The 13753-nt window shown below is 46.4% G+C and overlaps 1 protein-coding gene across 1 annotated transcript in view; it reads right to left on the bottom strand.

Moving 5' to 3' along the window:
* CTTNBP2 (cortactin binding protein 2) overlaps window positions 1–12065 on the bottom strand; it is a 373947-nt gene extending 361882 nt beyond the window's left edge. Inside the window, exon 1 of the mRNA XM_029617221.1 lies at window positions 11837–12065. Coding sequence (XP_029473081.1) covers window positions 11837–11896 — 60 coding nt within the window. The 5' untranslated portion in view covers window positions 11897–12065. The remainder of the gene's footprint in view (window positions 1–11836) is intronic.
* Between the last annotated feature and the right edge of the window lie 1688 nt (window positions 12066–13753).

Below are 13753 nucleotides of genomic sequence, written 5' to 3'. Positions count from 1 at the left end.
GCAGGGTGAAGTAGTTTATCCTCTCTCCACTGCTCCAACCATAATCCTGGATCATGTGAGCAAACGGCACCACAGAAGATTTCCAAATCTTCCTTGGCATTATATGCGATAATCTTGGATCTTAAACCTTAAAACTGATAGGATTAGAGGGTGCTTTCCTACACCTAATAATTCCACCCCTTGCCAATATATAGTCTTTCTTTAGCCCTGAAAAATCCAATGTCCCAGCTGCTCCTGGGAGCACAATTTAGCTGATAGGGAACCAGAAGTCAATATTGAAAGCAGTTTGTACAGCTAAATCCTGTACTTAGCCGAACAAACCACAGAATTTAAAATCCCACCAGTATGACCATCCTGAACTTAACCAGTTAACTTTTTATCTGGCTAAAAAGTTAGATTAGTCTGGAGCAGGGTCGAGGGGTTCTGGGATGTGGCCAGTTATCTAGTTAAGTCAGTTGGATAAAAACTGATTTTCAGTGTTATCTGGCTAACATAGCTGGATAATTTTAGCACTGCTAGAGACCAGTCCTAAAATTAGCTGGATAAACCTATCTCCCTAACTTTGAAACAGCTGGCTATATTCAGCTGCCCAGCTAAACGGCTGACTGTTTCAGCAAAGTTAGAGAGATCAATTTATCTGTCTAACTTTGCTAGCTAGCTGGAAGTTCAAAAATTTATGCTGTACTGCAAGATAGGGCAGCACCAGGTAACCTAGGTTGGTTAAGGCTTATGGAAGGGTAAGATGGTGGATAGGTTAGCAAGGACAGTATCAGGCACTATCACCTGCCCCCAACCAATAACCTTCCAAGGGAGGTGGCAGGTTCTAGGTCTTCCTCCCCCCTCTTCCCAGTCCTTCCCATTTGAGACTCATGGTGCCCTCACTCCCTTGGGCAGTCTTTCTTCAAGTGGAAGTGAGTTAGAGCCCTCACATCCAATGACTTCCAGGAGGGTGGATGTCCTCGGTCCATCAGGATATGCTCAATCTCAAAGTGGTTACTGTCCAGGGAAGATCTGTCAGGCATGCAGTCGCTCTCTTTATCTATGGCTATGGCAGCCAATGACATGGTGATTCCCCCAGGGCCTTGCCACCATTTCAGATATGTTGACTTCAATTGGGCATTTTGGGCTGCTAGAGCTTGTTTTCTGGCAGACAATTTCAATTATAACAACAATCGGTTACATGTTTGTAGTTCCTATTTGCCTCCTGCTCCTAAGGCCATGAATCCAGTGACAATATAAAGCAAAAGGATTCAGGTAGGAAGGATCCAACAAATTTTATTGGAAGCAAGTAATCACAAAGGCAATAATAAAGGCAGGCAGAGCCCATTACCAAAAGAGCTGGTTCTCAACACTCCAACAGAACAACAGGCAACTCAGCTGCGCCATCCTGCAATCCCACATAGCTCTGGGACATGGGTCTGGTCCAGCTAAGGTGTTTGCTACACAGGGCACTAGCCTATCTACAAAGATGACCAGATGCAGGCACTGAAAGGCATAGGCAATTACTAAAAGTCTCCAGCCCCTCCTGAGTGCAGATGCCTCTGCTGGCTCAACTGGCCACCTCACTTGGCATTTTTAATAGGGTCCCCCTGCTCCTCATCCAGCATGGGTTTCTCTTGCTGATAGCTCCTCTTTGAGAGAGATATCGTACCACCTTGCTATACAGCCTCAGGCTCTCCTGCCTCCAATTAACATAGTCTCAAACTGCAGCTGACTACACAGTAAACTAAGCACACATCTCCTAAGTAAGCATACTCACAATTTCACAGCCATCCATCCTGGGTTTCTCTCAGCCTCTCTCCACCTGAACTGAAGCAGTATCTGCCCCACCTCTCAGTGTTGCATCCATTTGCATCTTAATGCACACACACATGCAGGGAGGTGGAGCACAGAAGTAGGAGCTGGCTGTTCTACAATTCCCCTGTGGCAGTAGAGATGGCGAGAGGACGAGGGTCAGCAGAATGACAGCAATAGAAGCCACTAGTGGCAAAACACACTTATGCCCACTCAGGCACTCCTGCCTGTCTCAGGGACTACATCAGAACTGAAGAGAAAATCTTTTGACTGTGAGTGTTTTCAGAGGATGACATCACAAGTGTGTGGGCGGGCTTAACAGAGCATTCCACGCAGAGGGAAGGAGAGCCAGCAAGTCCTGCTCACAGAAAGCTTAAAAACTTGAACATTTTTATTGTCACATAACACTGCAGGAAATTAAAAAAAATATAATATTCTAAGCTAAAACGGCAACATTCGCAATAGAAAATGTGGAGACTTTGCTGAGAAAAATTAAAAAGTTGCCCACTTAAAAGTGATATCATAGCCAAAAGTATTACTGTTCTGCCCATCAAGAAGGAGGAGTGGCCTTGTGGTCAATAAGCCTTTGAGGCAGAGGCCTGTATGCCCATGCATAGCGAAGCCCCTGCAGCCGTTCCCAAAACTGTTGCACTCAAGGCGATCACAGAGTTTGCCTATCGGAAGAACTGGCCTTGGATGGCTCTCTTCAGGCCCAGGATAGGTCACAGGAGTGGTGACTCTGCCCAGGACCATCCGCCATAATGGTCCTCCTTGGGCTCAGGTGCCACAGATATCCCTACGCCCAGGGGCAGCTCTTTCTAGGCAGGCATCTGGAGTGAAATTTTAGGCACCCAGGTGTCCTGGCACAGAGGTTCTTTTCTAGCCTTGCCTTTGTAAGACTCAGATTAATCCAAGTTTGGCTCCAGTTTCATGTGGCCATTTTTTCCTCTCTGAAAGTCTTGAGAAAGTTTCCTTGATAAATCTGTAGTCATTTTTGCACTGAAGCAAAAAAGTTTTGATTAAGCCAGTGCTCTCAGAAAACGAATTAAACACACTGCCCTAGAAAAGACACTGAACCTCTAACCTATAAATTTAACTTGTTTCCAGGCAGGAATCCAAATGGATCTAACAGCAAAAAAATCCTGCAGATTTATCTTTAAAATAAAAGAGGCCCCCAACTTTATTTGTGAGCCTCTGGTTTCGTTACCTTAATAAACCTGTTTGAAATATTACCAACACTGGGGCTGTCTGGAAGCGTAGGCCTTGTGTCGGCTCTCTCTTTCCTTCTGGAACAGTCTGCAAGCTGACGGAATGAAAAAGTGCAGCTCTGAAGTGAAAGGTTACATGAAACCAGGAGTGCTGTCATCTAACTCATCACTATTCTTGATCTTTAGTGAGAGCAAAACATGCAAATATCAACTCAGCTAACAGCATGGAGAAGCAAGGGCAGATCCCCACAGAATTATTATGCCCTTAATTTAACAGGGTAAAGCCCAACTTTTTTTTTTTTTTTTTTTAAGTTCTGGTTATTGGAAAAATACTGCGGCATGGACCTTTCATTCTGAGCTGCAAGGACAAAAGTCAAAAGTGTTGCCAAAGAAAGCAAATCTCCACAATAACCGTAGGAGGTCTGATAGTTACGGTTTGAAATTTCCGCTGCTGTTTCAGGATGGTACAAATTTATCCCCTGGTTTCCTTGACTGTAAAATTCAACCATAAATAACAGTTATAGGTCTTTTGCTCCCTGAGTCGGCCAGGGCTGGGGACGCACCAAGGCTGCATTCACATCCCCTGGGGAAGGAAGTCCCAGTAATTGCTCAATGGTGACACCTAGTGGCCAGACTAAGGGGGCCACAACTGCAGGGATCTGGAGAGAGCAGGCCTCGCCCGCCGCCCTCCCCCCCCCCCCCCCCTTTCCAGGACGAGGATTGCTGTTCCAATGATTGAGCTGAGTAGGTAGGAAGATATAAAATGGGTAAGGGGGGGGGGGGGGGGGCTCGGGGTGCCATGGTCCTAAGGAAGCTGGTTCCAATTAAGCTGGAAGCCCAAACCAAGCCAGAGAAAACATCTAGGCCAAATAATAAAGCAAAACAATTTCGGTTGTCAATTAAAAAACGGACAGAATATCAGAATGTGATGAATCATGTTGGATTCAGATTGTGCCATATGGGAATGGCATAAAATCAGTAGAAATACTAATGCACAGAAACACACGTTCTTGAAATTGCTGTGGGACTCTGGGGAATGCATACATGAAACATTTTTGCCAATAACGGTTTACAGCATGATGAAGGTCTCAGACTTAAATCAAAATGTCAGTTTGCTAAAAAAAAAAAAAAAAAAGGTTAATAAATCCCTTTTTTCCCCCCCTGCAAAATGATTTGCCTGGTATTTTTTCAGGGCAATTTTCAAGGCCACTGATGCAGGTAAATGGCTATTTACCCCCGGGTCAACAGACTGCCCTCCCTCGATTCAGCTAAAAGCACGCGTAGGGTCCCACAACCTGCACACCTGCAGCCGCACTAGGGGGAAGGCGATCCCCGGGGCGCCTCCGGACAGGACTGGAAATTAAACACACGCAGACAGTGCTTTCAGGTCGACCTGCATTATTTTCTAGGAAAAATGTAATTGCACAAAAACCCAGTATCTTAGGCCACACTTCCTTTCCCTTTCAAATCTGGTACAAAGTCCACAGAGTGCAATGTGCCTGCAGACTGTGTAACTGAAGCAGACAGTTTGAAAACTGTCCCCTTTAGGACAATCCGCTCTACTGAGCTGGCTCACTTCCTGCGGACCCTGAGAGCCTCCCTTGTCAAAAGCTGATGAGAAAGCCAACCTAAAGCTGGATAACCTTTGCTTGTAAACAGGCCACCACAGCGAAGAGACACGCTTCAGAGCAGCGGGACCGGCCCATTCTGCTCAGCCAGTCCCTGCCCAGTCGCAGATGAGCATCTGTTACCTCAGTTTTGCATGTCTCTGCTGCTGCACCACGCTGCAGGGTGTTATAACCAGAGCCTAACACTTCCAATTTGTAATATAAAAGATTCAAAATAACATTACCGAAAATGTTTAAAATGTGCAACACGTAACTAAATAGGTGGAAACAAAGAAGCCTAATTGATTCCAGCTTTATCTTTTTAGTGATCTGACAAATTTCTATTTTACCAACCTTGCCAGTGTACCATTGAAAATGAGATTAAATTAACTCCTACAATTGCTCTTTCAAGCTTATTAGCTCAACTGTCATCATCATAGCAGCTCGTTTTTGTTTTAATTTTAGCTTCCTTTTTATTATTATTATTATTATTATTATTTTAAATGCGCACTCTCTCATCCTAATTAAACAAGAATTGCATATATAAAATGGAACAAATTCATACACAGATTAAACAATTCCCATTTTTAGTTCGTGATGAGTAAGAAAACAAGAATGAAAGCCCCATATAAATTCTAATTATATCTCTTTCAGAGAATATGAAAGTAATAGAAATAGAAAAAGAAATATTCCAAAATCCCAGGTCCAGGCATACAAACATAACAACTTCCCAGGAAAAGAAAGAACAAAATAATGCAATGAAAAGCCTTACAAACTTCATTCGACACAAGATTATTTTCTCTTTAGAGTCTGATAACGAGATGAGGATTACTATTTTTGTTTGGAAGTAAAACAGATGGTTATGGAGGAAGGGGCTAGGACTCCTGTCTTCCCAGGTCTAGCATGGGCAACTCTGAATAGAAAAAGGAAGTTTGTTTCCCTAACCGATGGTTTTTGATGTCTGAAAATAGAAACAGCTATTTTGTATCCTGCAAAGTTCTTTGAGGCTTCGCTGGCTCAACTGGATTTATTTTCTTATGATTTTGATCAAGCTAAGTCTGGTGTGTTTTTTTTTTTGGATAGTGAGTTAGGGGACATCCAAGCAGACATGATTCAATCTAGAGGAAATTCAACTCATGAATCTTTGCTACATTTGTCTTCTGTTGCCAGATAATTTGATTGATAGGTGTAGACTTCAAAAAAGAATCTGAATTAGCTAAAGTAGCAAAATTCTCATGATTGGAGCCAAGAATATCTTCTGCCCATTTCTGCAACCAGCTTTTATTTTGTCTAGTCAGGCTACTTAATTAAGGCAGCAAAAAAATATCCTTCGTAGAGCTCAAATGAATATCAATTTGATCCAAAATTTTGAGAATAGTTTTACACTTCCTTCTTTGAGCAAAAGAATCTGATCAGTCTTTGATTTAATCTGTTTTTCCATTAGAATAAATCTCTTCTGCGGTCTGTATTGCTCATATAGTATTAATTTGAAGAAAGAATATTGAAGTTGTATCTTTTTAAAATTACCCCAAATAGCTGATTTCTCTGCCGTAAAGATTCCTCTTTCCTGGGCCAAACTTTTGTCTTAAGCTTCTCCCGGGCATATTAAGGAATCTGCACAGGTTTTGCAGCTTATCAAGAGTATATAGATCAGCCCCTTAACAGGAACTACAAAATCTTCAAGCTTTTTGATACCCTATATCAGCGGTTCTCAACTGGAGTGTCGCCGAGCACCGGCAGGTGTGTCGCGCACTTCCTGGTATCCCGCTGCTCTTCCCTCCCTCTCCTTACTCCAGCGAGATGCACACAGTTCTTCAAGGAACACTGCTGCTCTTCCTGCCCCTGCTTGTGGCACATTCAAGCCCAGAGTGGAACAGCAGCAGTTTGTGGAAGCCGGTGACAGCAACATGGCCTTCTCTTCTTCCCAGCCCTGCAGGCCAGAAGAGGACGTGATGTTTATCGGGCATGCGGAAAGAAGCAAGGGCCCTGCTGCTGCTGCAGAGGATCTTTAGCTTTATATTACTTGAGAAATGTATAAATAGAAATGCGGAGACAAAAACTGAACTGGAAACAGCAAGAAGCCAGACTGAGTGTATGCAGTGCAACAATGGAAAAACAAAAACTTTAACTTGATGGTCACTTTATTCTGTATTTGGTGAGGGTCTGCCTGTGTCCTGTGTGTGTGACCCAGGTAAGGGTATTCTGCAAGCTTGTAGCTTCTGTGTAGAGATCTATTGCAGCTTAGCTTGTTCTGTTTTCCTAATAGGAGGTATATTGGTGTTTAAGGCCTGGTTAAATATTTGTAGTGTTGCCTTTTCATTGGTAACGTTGTTCCAGTTTCTGTCTCCATATTTGTAATTTGCAGTTTTTCTATACTTGGTGAAGGTCTTATTTGTTGTGTTTTTTCAATAGGACATGTATTGGTGGTAAATTACTGTTTTTTTTTATAAGGAGGGCTATTGCACCTGGTAGGAGAGTGTTTATGTTGCTGTTACTGAGATGACACCAGAAATATCTTTTTTTGTATGGTAAATTGAATGGGGAATGACCTAGTTCTGTTCTGCACCCATTGTTGGAAGATCAGAGCAGTTCCTGTAGATACAGAGTATATGTTTACATTTAGCCTTGAGACGATCATGTGTTCAGTGTGTCACACATGTGAGAACCATCTGTCAGGTGTGTCCCAACAGAAAAATGGTTGAGAACTTATATCGCCAAGGGAAGCCCCTGCGTATTAGCCGCAGTCCAGCCTTGTAATATATCTATCTACTGCTGACCAGCTCGAATCCTGGTCCGTTTGCAAATCCTCCTCCATCTTGCCTGATCCTGATGAACTCGATGTTGAGACACTGAAGAAACCAGAACTGCCATTGTACAGGTAATTTTTTTTTAAAGTCGTCTCCCTACATGCAGGCAGCATGGCAGCACCCCAGTCTCCCAGGCAGCAAATGCCACTCAGGGAGAACTGCAGGCCTCCTGCAAGAGCAGCAAATCAGAAGAGAATCACCAACCCAATCCTAGGACCACTCCAATCTGACAGACCGCACACAGGCAGTCCCAACGTTCTGCCTCCAAACAAAGGTCAAGAAAAAGAATAAAATCCAACAGTTTCAGACCCTATGAACTGCCAGTAGTCCTTGGAGGAAGACTTCACCAGATTAAGCCAGAAATCTTTGGAAGAAAATCCAGATAGCATCAGGGCCGGTGTTTCCATTAGCCAAATTAGTTGGTTGCCTAGAATGCCAAAAATTTAGGGGTGATAAAAATCCCAGCAGCATAAGACCCAGAGGGGTCTTCTGCCAGGGCCAACACTGCCAAAAAAAGGAAGCGCTGTGCTGAAGCTACTGCTGCTGGTAGGAGGAAGGGCTGTGCTGTTGGGGGAAGGGGGTGTACTACTGAAGGTTTGCCTAGGGCGCCATATATTCCAGCCCTGTGTATCCCAAAGAAAGGAAAAATCACTATCTTCCTTTTTCACAACTTTCTAATATTAATGGTTAATGTAAATGTCAGTCACATGTTTTATTTTGGCAAAGTGGATGCCTAATGGTTAGGATAATAGGCTGGGATCCTGGTTAAGTCACTCTATCTTCACCACCAGTGGTGAAGTGCTGCCCCCCCCCCCCCCCTCCCCAATCAGGCCTACCCCACCTCACCCCAGCGAGAGCAAGCTCTGGCCGTGAACTTTAGCCCCTTAGTTCTCAGGCCATCCCGTGTAGCAGCCTCCCCAACTACACGAACACCCCCCCCCCCCAACTCCATTTCCCCAAGGTATTCCAATATAACTTGGGCTCAGGTTTCCGCCACAAACAAGACGACGAGTCGACTTGTTCCCCCACTGCGGCCCTCTACCACCTACTAATCTCTCTCTCTAACCCCTCCTGTGAGGCACTATTAAAAAGGTCCATACCCACGTCCGACAAATGGACCCCGTCTCCGCTGAACAGTCCTGCCTCCACTTCATAAGACCATTGGTGCCTGCTGCTGGCTGCGGCACAGGGGCCCTGGCTAGGCCCCCCGGCGCACGGGCAGTGGCCTTGCTTTTTTTCTCTGCCGCGCCTGGAACCAACACTCTTAATGACGCAGCCCACCACCTCCAGCGAGGGTCCCCTCGGCGCGGAGGGCGGGTGGGGGCAGGGCGGGTGGGGGCCCGGTGGGAGGCAAGAAATCCCGCCCCGAGACGTTCATGGGATCCCGGCAAGCACTGGGTTCCCATGCGGGGAAGGCGCATATCCAGGGTCCAGCCCGACCTCGGGGCCGCTTTCCCCAGAGCTGGATGCCATAGGTAGGACACTTGTGGGGCTGGGGGGGGCCTCGGGCTGCCTCTCCTTCTTGCTGCTGCGAGAATCGCGCCGCTACGGACACGCGGCGTCCCCCTGCCGAAGTTGAGGCCTGTCGCTGGTCCTGCCTCGCCCCCTGCTCTCGGCTCCGCCACATACTCCTAGTGCCTGACTAGGACTATAAACCGCACAGAGACTCGCTGTCCCCTGCCAGGTACCTCAGTAACTTAATTTTTTTTTTAACTCGGCCTGACAACTAGCCAAGCACGCCTTCTCGTCGTGCTGCCTGGTAGTTGTGGCAGGGAACTCTGCCACGTCAGCAGCCCGAAACCTGGCTGAGGGGGCCGAGATTCAAATCTCCGCTCCTCCTCAGCCGTTACCCCTCCCCCACTCCTCCCTCTCGCTCAGTTCCTCCTCCTGTCCATTCTTACCTCCCCCTCCCCCCCCCCCCGGCCTGCCTTCCTTCAAGCGCATTTTTCCTATGTTATCCCTGCTGCGCAGGACTGGCCTGCCCCGCCGGTCTTTTATATTTTCAAAGCAGTGCATAGAAACCAACGTGGTTGATAAAATGAAAGTTTTTATCCAATTGCAATAGAGCCCACATGGATAGAGTACAAATACATACAATCACACATCGGGCATAAATCTAATTATACAATATGTGTTCGCTCAATGCCCAGCATATAAAATCATTAATTTTGGCAACTGCCAAATTCGTTTTTAGGGATCACTGTATTTGCCATAGATGAGGGCAAAAATTCATCCAGAATATAACAATGGACTTTGCACCAAAACTTAAATTTGCCTTTTCTCTTCCTGATCCCTGTTTATTGTATTTCTCCTCAGCTTTATGTAAACCGTTATGATGTCTATTTGAATATCGGTATAGAAAACTATTAAATAAATAAATAAATAGCAGAAAAAAGACGGGCAATCACAGCAGCTTAGCATAAAATTACACACATACCCGGTGACATCTCCATTTAAAGAAATCTTTTCTATGAAATTATTTTAATGTTTGTTTAGCTTTAATACTAACCCAACGATATACTGGTTAGGTACAAAAAAATATAAAACACCTTTGCCCTTATTATTAAAGCATAAAGTATCATTCTAAATCACCAGCCAGAGGAAAATCCCCTAAAATTTACTATTCTGGCAGCAAGGTGCTAATTTTTTTTTTTTTCATTATTTACTGTTTTTTCTAAATGTTAAAGAATAGCAGAATAGTTTAGTCATAATGAAATCCTCATTTCCACCACCTCTTATAAATGACATGCCCTCACGTCAACTGCATCCCACCTAATAGACTCGAATGGTAGCAGGCTAATATTGCACAGGGTATTATCAGATTTTATTACCAAAATCGAGACTCTTGCCTATTTTATTTGTGATGCTGCGTTGCCTGGCAACACAACCCTCACATCGGTAGGGCACTCGATTTACAGTAGAATGCTCCCTGTCACCGGCATGTATAATTTAAAGTGGAAATATACAACAGATCTGGTTTTGATTTAGCTACCCAGCCTCCTGGATTTTCCTAGTTAACTGCTGTGAACGTTTGCAGGGCAGAAGAATTCAAATTCTGTCCCCCAAGAAGGTACAGCATTTCGTTCCCGAAAGCAACAACGGCCAGCGCCGACCTTCTAAAACAAAAAAGACTTCAGTAGAGCGGAGCAGGAAGGAGCAGAATGTGGAAGTCCGGGAAGTGCTCAAAACTGAACCTGCTCAGACAAAATTCCTCTACATTTCTTCTGCCTTGTACAAGTATTCTCAACTTTAAAATACTGCCTAATATGGGGCAATCCCCCCTACCCGCACCACTACCATCTATTACTAAAAGGTTTGTTAATAGGCGTTAAACTTTTATGTTTCACTGAATGTATGTAAAACAGCCTGTCATTTATTCCTAATTAAAACATGTATCCATACTGTCCAAGACTACATGTTTCAACCTCCTGCCGATGGAAAATCATAAGATTTTGACAGGAATGATAAAACCTGCAGGAATCAGTTAAAGGAAGGCAACACGGGATGTGCGGCCGGCGGATGCCTTGACCTTTTACTGCACGGATTTTCCCCACTCCAGTTTCAAGGTTCCAGATGCTAAATCAGTTTTCATCTTTAAAAAAGATTCGGGGGAAAGAAAGGAGAGCACCCACAGTACTGGAGAGCCTGCTGCGAGTAAACTGAGATGGCATCCTGCAACCCAGAGCATCCTCCTGAACTTGCGGGAACAAATAAACCTCTTTCTAAGAGGAAGAGGGGGAGGAAAACTAGGAAAGCGCAGAAAGGAAGGACTGGCAGGCAAGGTGACCCAGCCAGCAGTGCAACGGTTAACAGCAGTGTCAACAGCCCAGGGCAAGGGCTGACAAGGAATCTTTTGGCACAGGATCCAGCACAACTCTAAAAGTCAGAGGCGGCATGGAGCCAGAGGAAAGGAAGGACAGAGCCAACAGCCTTCCTGCTCCAGAGGCTCCTCATTCAACGCCCGCCCCCCCCCCTCCAAATCTCGGACAACTGGCCTCGATGCACGGAGAAATCAAATGTCAAACTCTCCCCGGCAGCCCAGCCTGCTGCAAAGTTTAAGAACGGCAACAGAAAAAAAGGCTTAAGCATAGAAAAAGGTTAAAAGGTTTGCGCATATTACGGGGGGGGGGGGGGGGAATAAAAGAACAAAGAGGTGCGTGGGTCTTTTTTTTTTTTTTTTCCAGGGTTTTCTAGTGTCAGATGGCGAAAGCAGAGCAAACGGCACCGATCTGCCTGCAGCCTCCCAACGGCAAATTGCTTTCTCCCGGGATCAGCAGACATCGGGCTGCTGCAGGGATGCGACCCGCTGGTGGGGGGGGGGCGGACCCGGGGGGGGGGGTACCCGCAGCGGCACAGCCGTGCCCAAATCCCGTGCTCCGAGACCTCCCCTCCCCCCCCCCCCCCCCGGCCTGGCTCCTACCTCTTCCGCGTCCCCGGCACCGCGGGAGTCTTCCTCCCCGCTCCCTCCGTCCGTCGCCATCTTCCACCAGCAGCCGACTAAAGAGGAGCCGGAGAGTGGCGGCGGCTAACCCTGTGCCTGCCGGAGCCCAACCCCCCAGTGCACGGAGGGGAGGGGAGGGAGCGAGTAACCCTGTGCCTGCCAGATGCCAGCCCCCACTGCACGAGAATAACCCTGTGCCTGCCAGGGCGGCCCCCCTGCGCCAGCCGCTGCGCTCTCAATGCCCTTGCCCTGCCGTCACTCTCGCTATTTTGTATTTCTCTCTTCCTTGAACTACTTTATTATACCTTACTGGAGCAGCACATGCGAAATCGGTCATGCGGATAAAGTTCATCTGAATAGCTGCCCTCCCCCACTGCCGCCCGTGCGGGAGAGTTAACCTGCAGTCAGGCATCAAACATCCATTTCTGGGGGAGGGGGTGCTTTCAATTGCTCCCTCGTTGCCAGGAAGCAGACCCGAAATGGCAGTGTAGCACCCCCGCAGGTTTTGTTCTGCTGCCAAGGGAGAGGGGCTGCACAAGAAGAATACCCCCAACTGCACCCGTGTGTAGGAGGGTCAGAGTGGGGGGTTTGCGGGTTACGTTAGCACCTCTGGGATAAATAGTCCAAATGCCCCGATCCTCTCTTCTGTGGTTCCCACCCCACACCTGGGAACAGTGTAGAGCACAAAAATCACCACCTTCAAGGGTTTTTTTTACTATTAATCGGTACGCAGATCACAGAATTGATAACGCACAGAAGGGAAAATAATTATTAATAGCAGGCATCCATAAGCCTAACAATCTCAATTTGGCCAAATATTCTTCTAGTAAATTAAGCAACCTGACCAGTAAACCAGGGCTATGAGCAACTTGAAATTTCAGTAGCAGTCTCAGTCTGTGGATTCTCCTGCTCAGACTGCCCTCTGGCAAACCTTATGGTTACCCAAGACCTTGAGGGTAATTGTCATACCAGTGCACAAATTAAATGTTATACTGTTACTTTCATTAGTCCCCAGTCCAAGGAGTGTATACACCCCCCCCCCCAAAAAAAGGAAAATCACAAGTATGTTGGGCACGAGTGTCAGTAAGAAAAGTGGTTGTTAAATCATAGTCAATGCAGGCTGTATAAGTTGAGAAGTATTGGCTCTCTCTGGGGAAGCTGCAAACTTATAGAGGCTCCAAACCAGGGGAAAACAAGCTGGTTCCCTGCCCTGATGCAGGGATTTAGAAATTCAGGGCAGGTCCCTACTCGGTTGGTAGCAAACAGCAGGGGTTTCTGGTGCAGCTCTCTGATGCAACGGTCTGGGCCCCCAGAAAGCCAGCTGGAATCACTGTAGGGCTGCTGAGCAAAGTAGGATTTACTTCGCTGAACTAGCTCCTGCAGGAGGAGGATGTAAACTCTCAGCTCCTGGACTCTCCTTCTGCTGTGCTCTGTCTCTAGGTAGCCATGGGCTTAAGGGCAAGGAGGGATCCTAGCCCACGCACAGCTCCCTGCTTGCCTTCCCCTGCTCTCTCTCTCTCTCTCTCCTGATCTACTCAGGCAGACTGCATTCCTCCTGCCTTTTGTTGCTTGCTCCTCTCTGATTGGTCTGACGTTCTCTCCTCTCTCCAGGTAGTACAGCTGGCCCCTGTGCCTCTTGCAATCCGATAACGGCTGCTTTTTTGCAACAGCACAAGTCTCATGCTGGATTCAAACTGAAACAGTTTTATTATGACATCTCTCTGCTCCACAGGGAAAACAACGGTGCCCAGTTGTCCCCTTGCTGCAAATCTGGAATACAGTTGTCACCAGTCTAGTTATTATTTTTTGTTGGGTTTTGTTTTTGTTTTTTTAAATTTTTCTGTCCCTTGGTCACACCATACATCCCTGCGCCAGGTAAGGTCTGGGGGGCAGGGA

Source organism: Rhinatrema bivittatum, chromosome 9 (genome assembly GCF_901001135.1).
Source record: "Rhinatrema bivittatum chromosome 9, aRhiBiv1.1, whole genome shotgun sequence".
Lineage (NCBI taxonomy): Eukaryota > Metazoa > Chordata > Amphibia > Gymnophiona > Rhinatrematidae > Rhinatrema > Rhinatrema bivittatum.
Note: the sequence above shows the minus strand (reverse complement) of the source record. Positions and strands in the feature narration are given on the sequence as shown.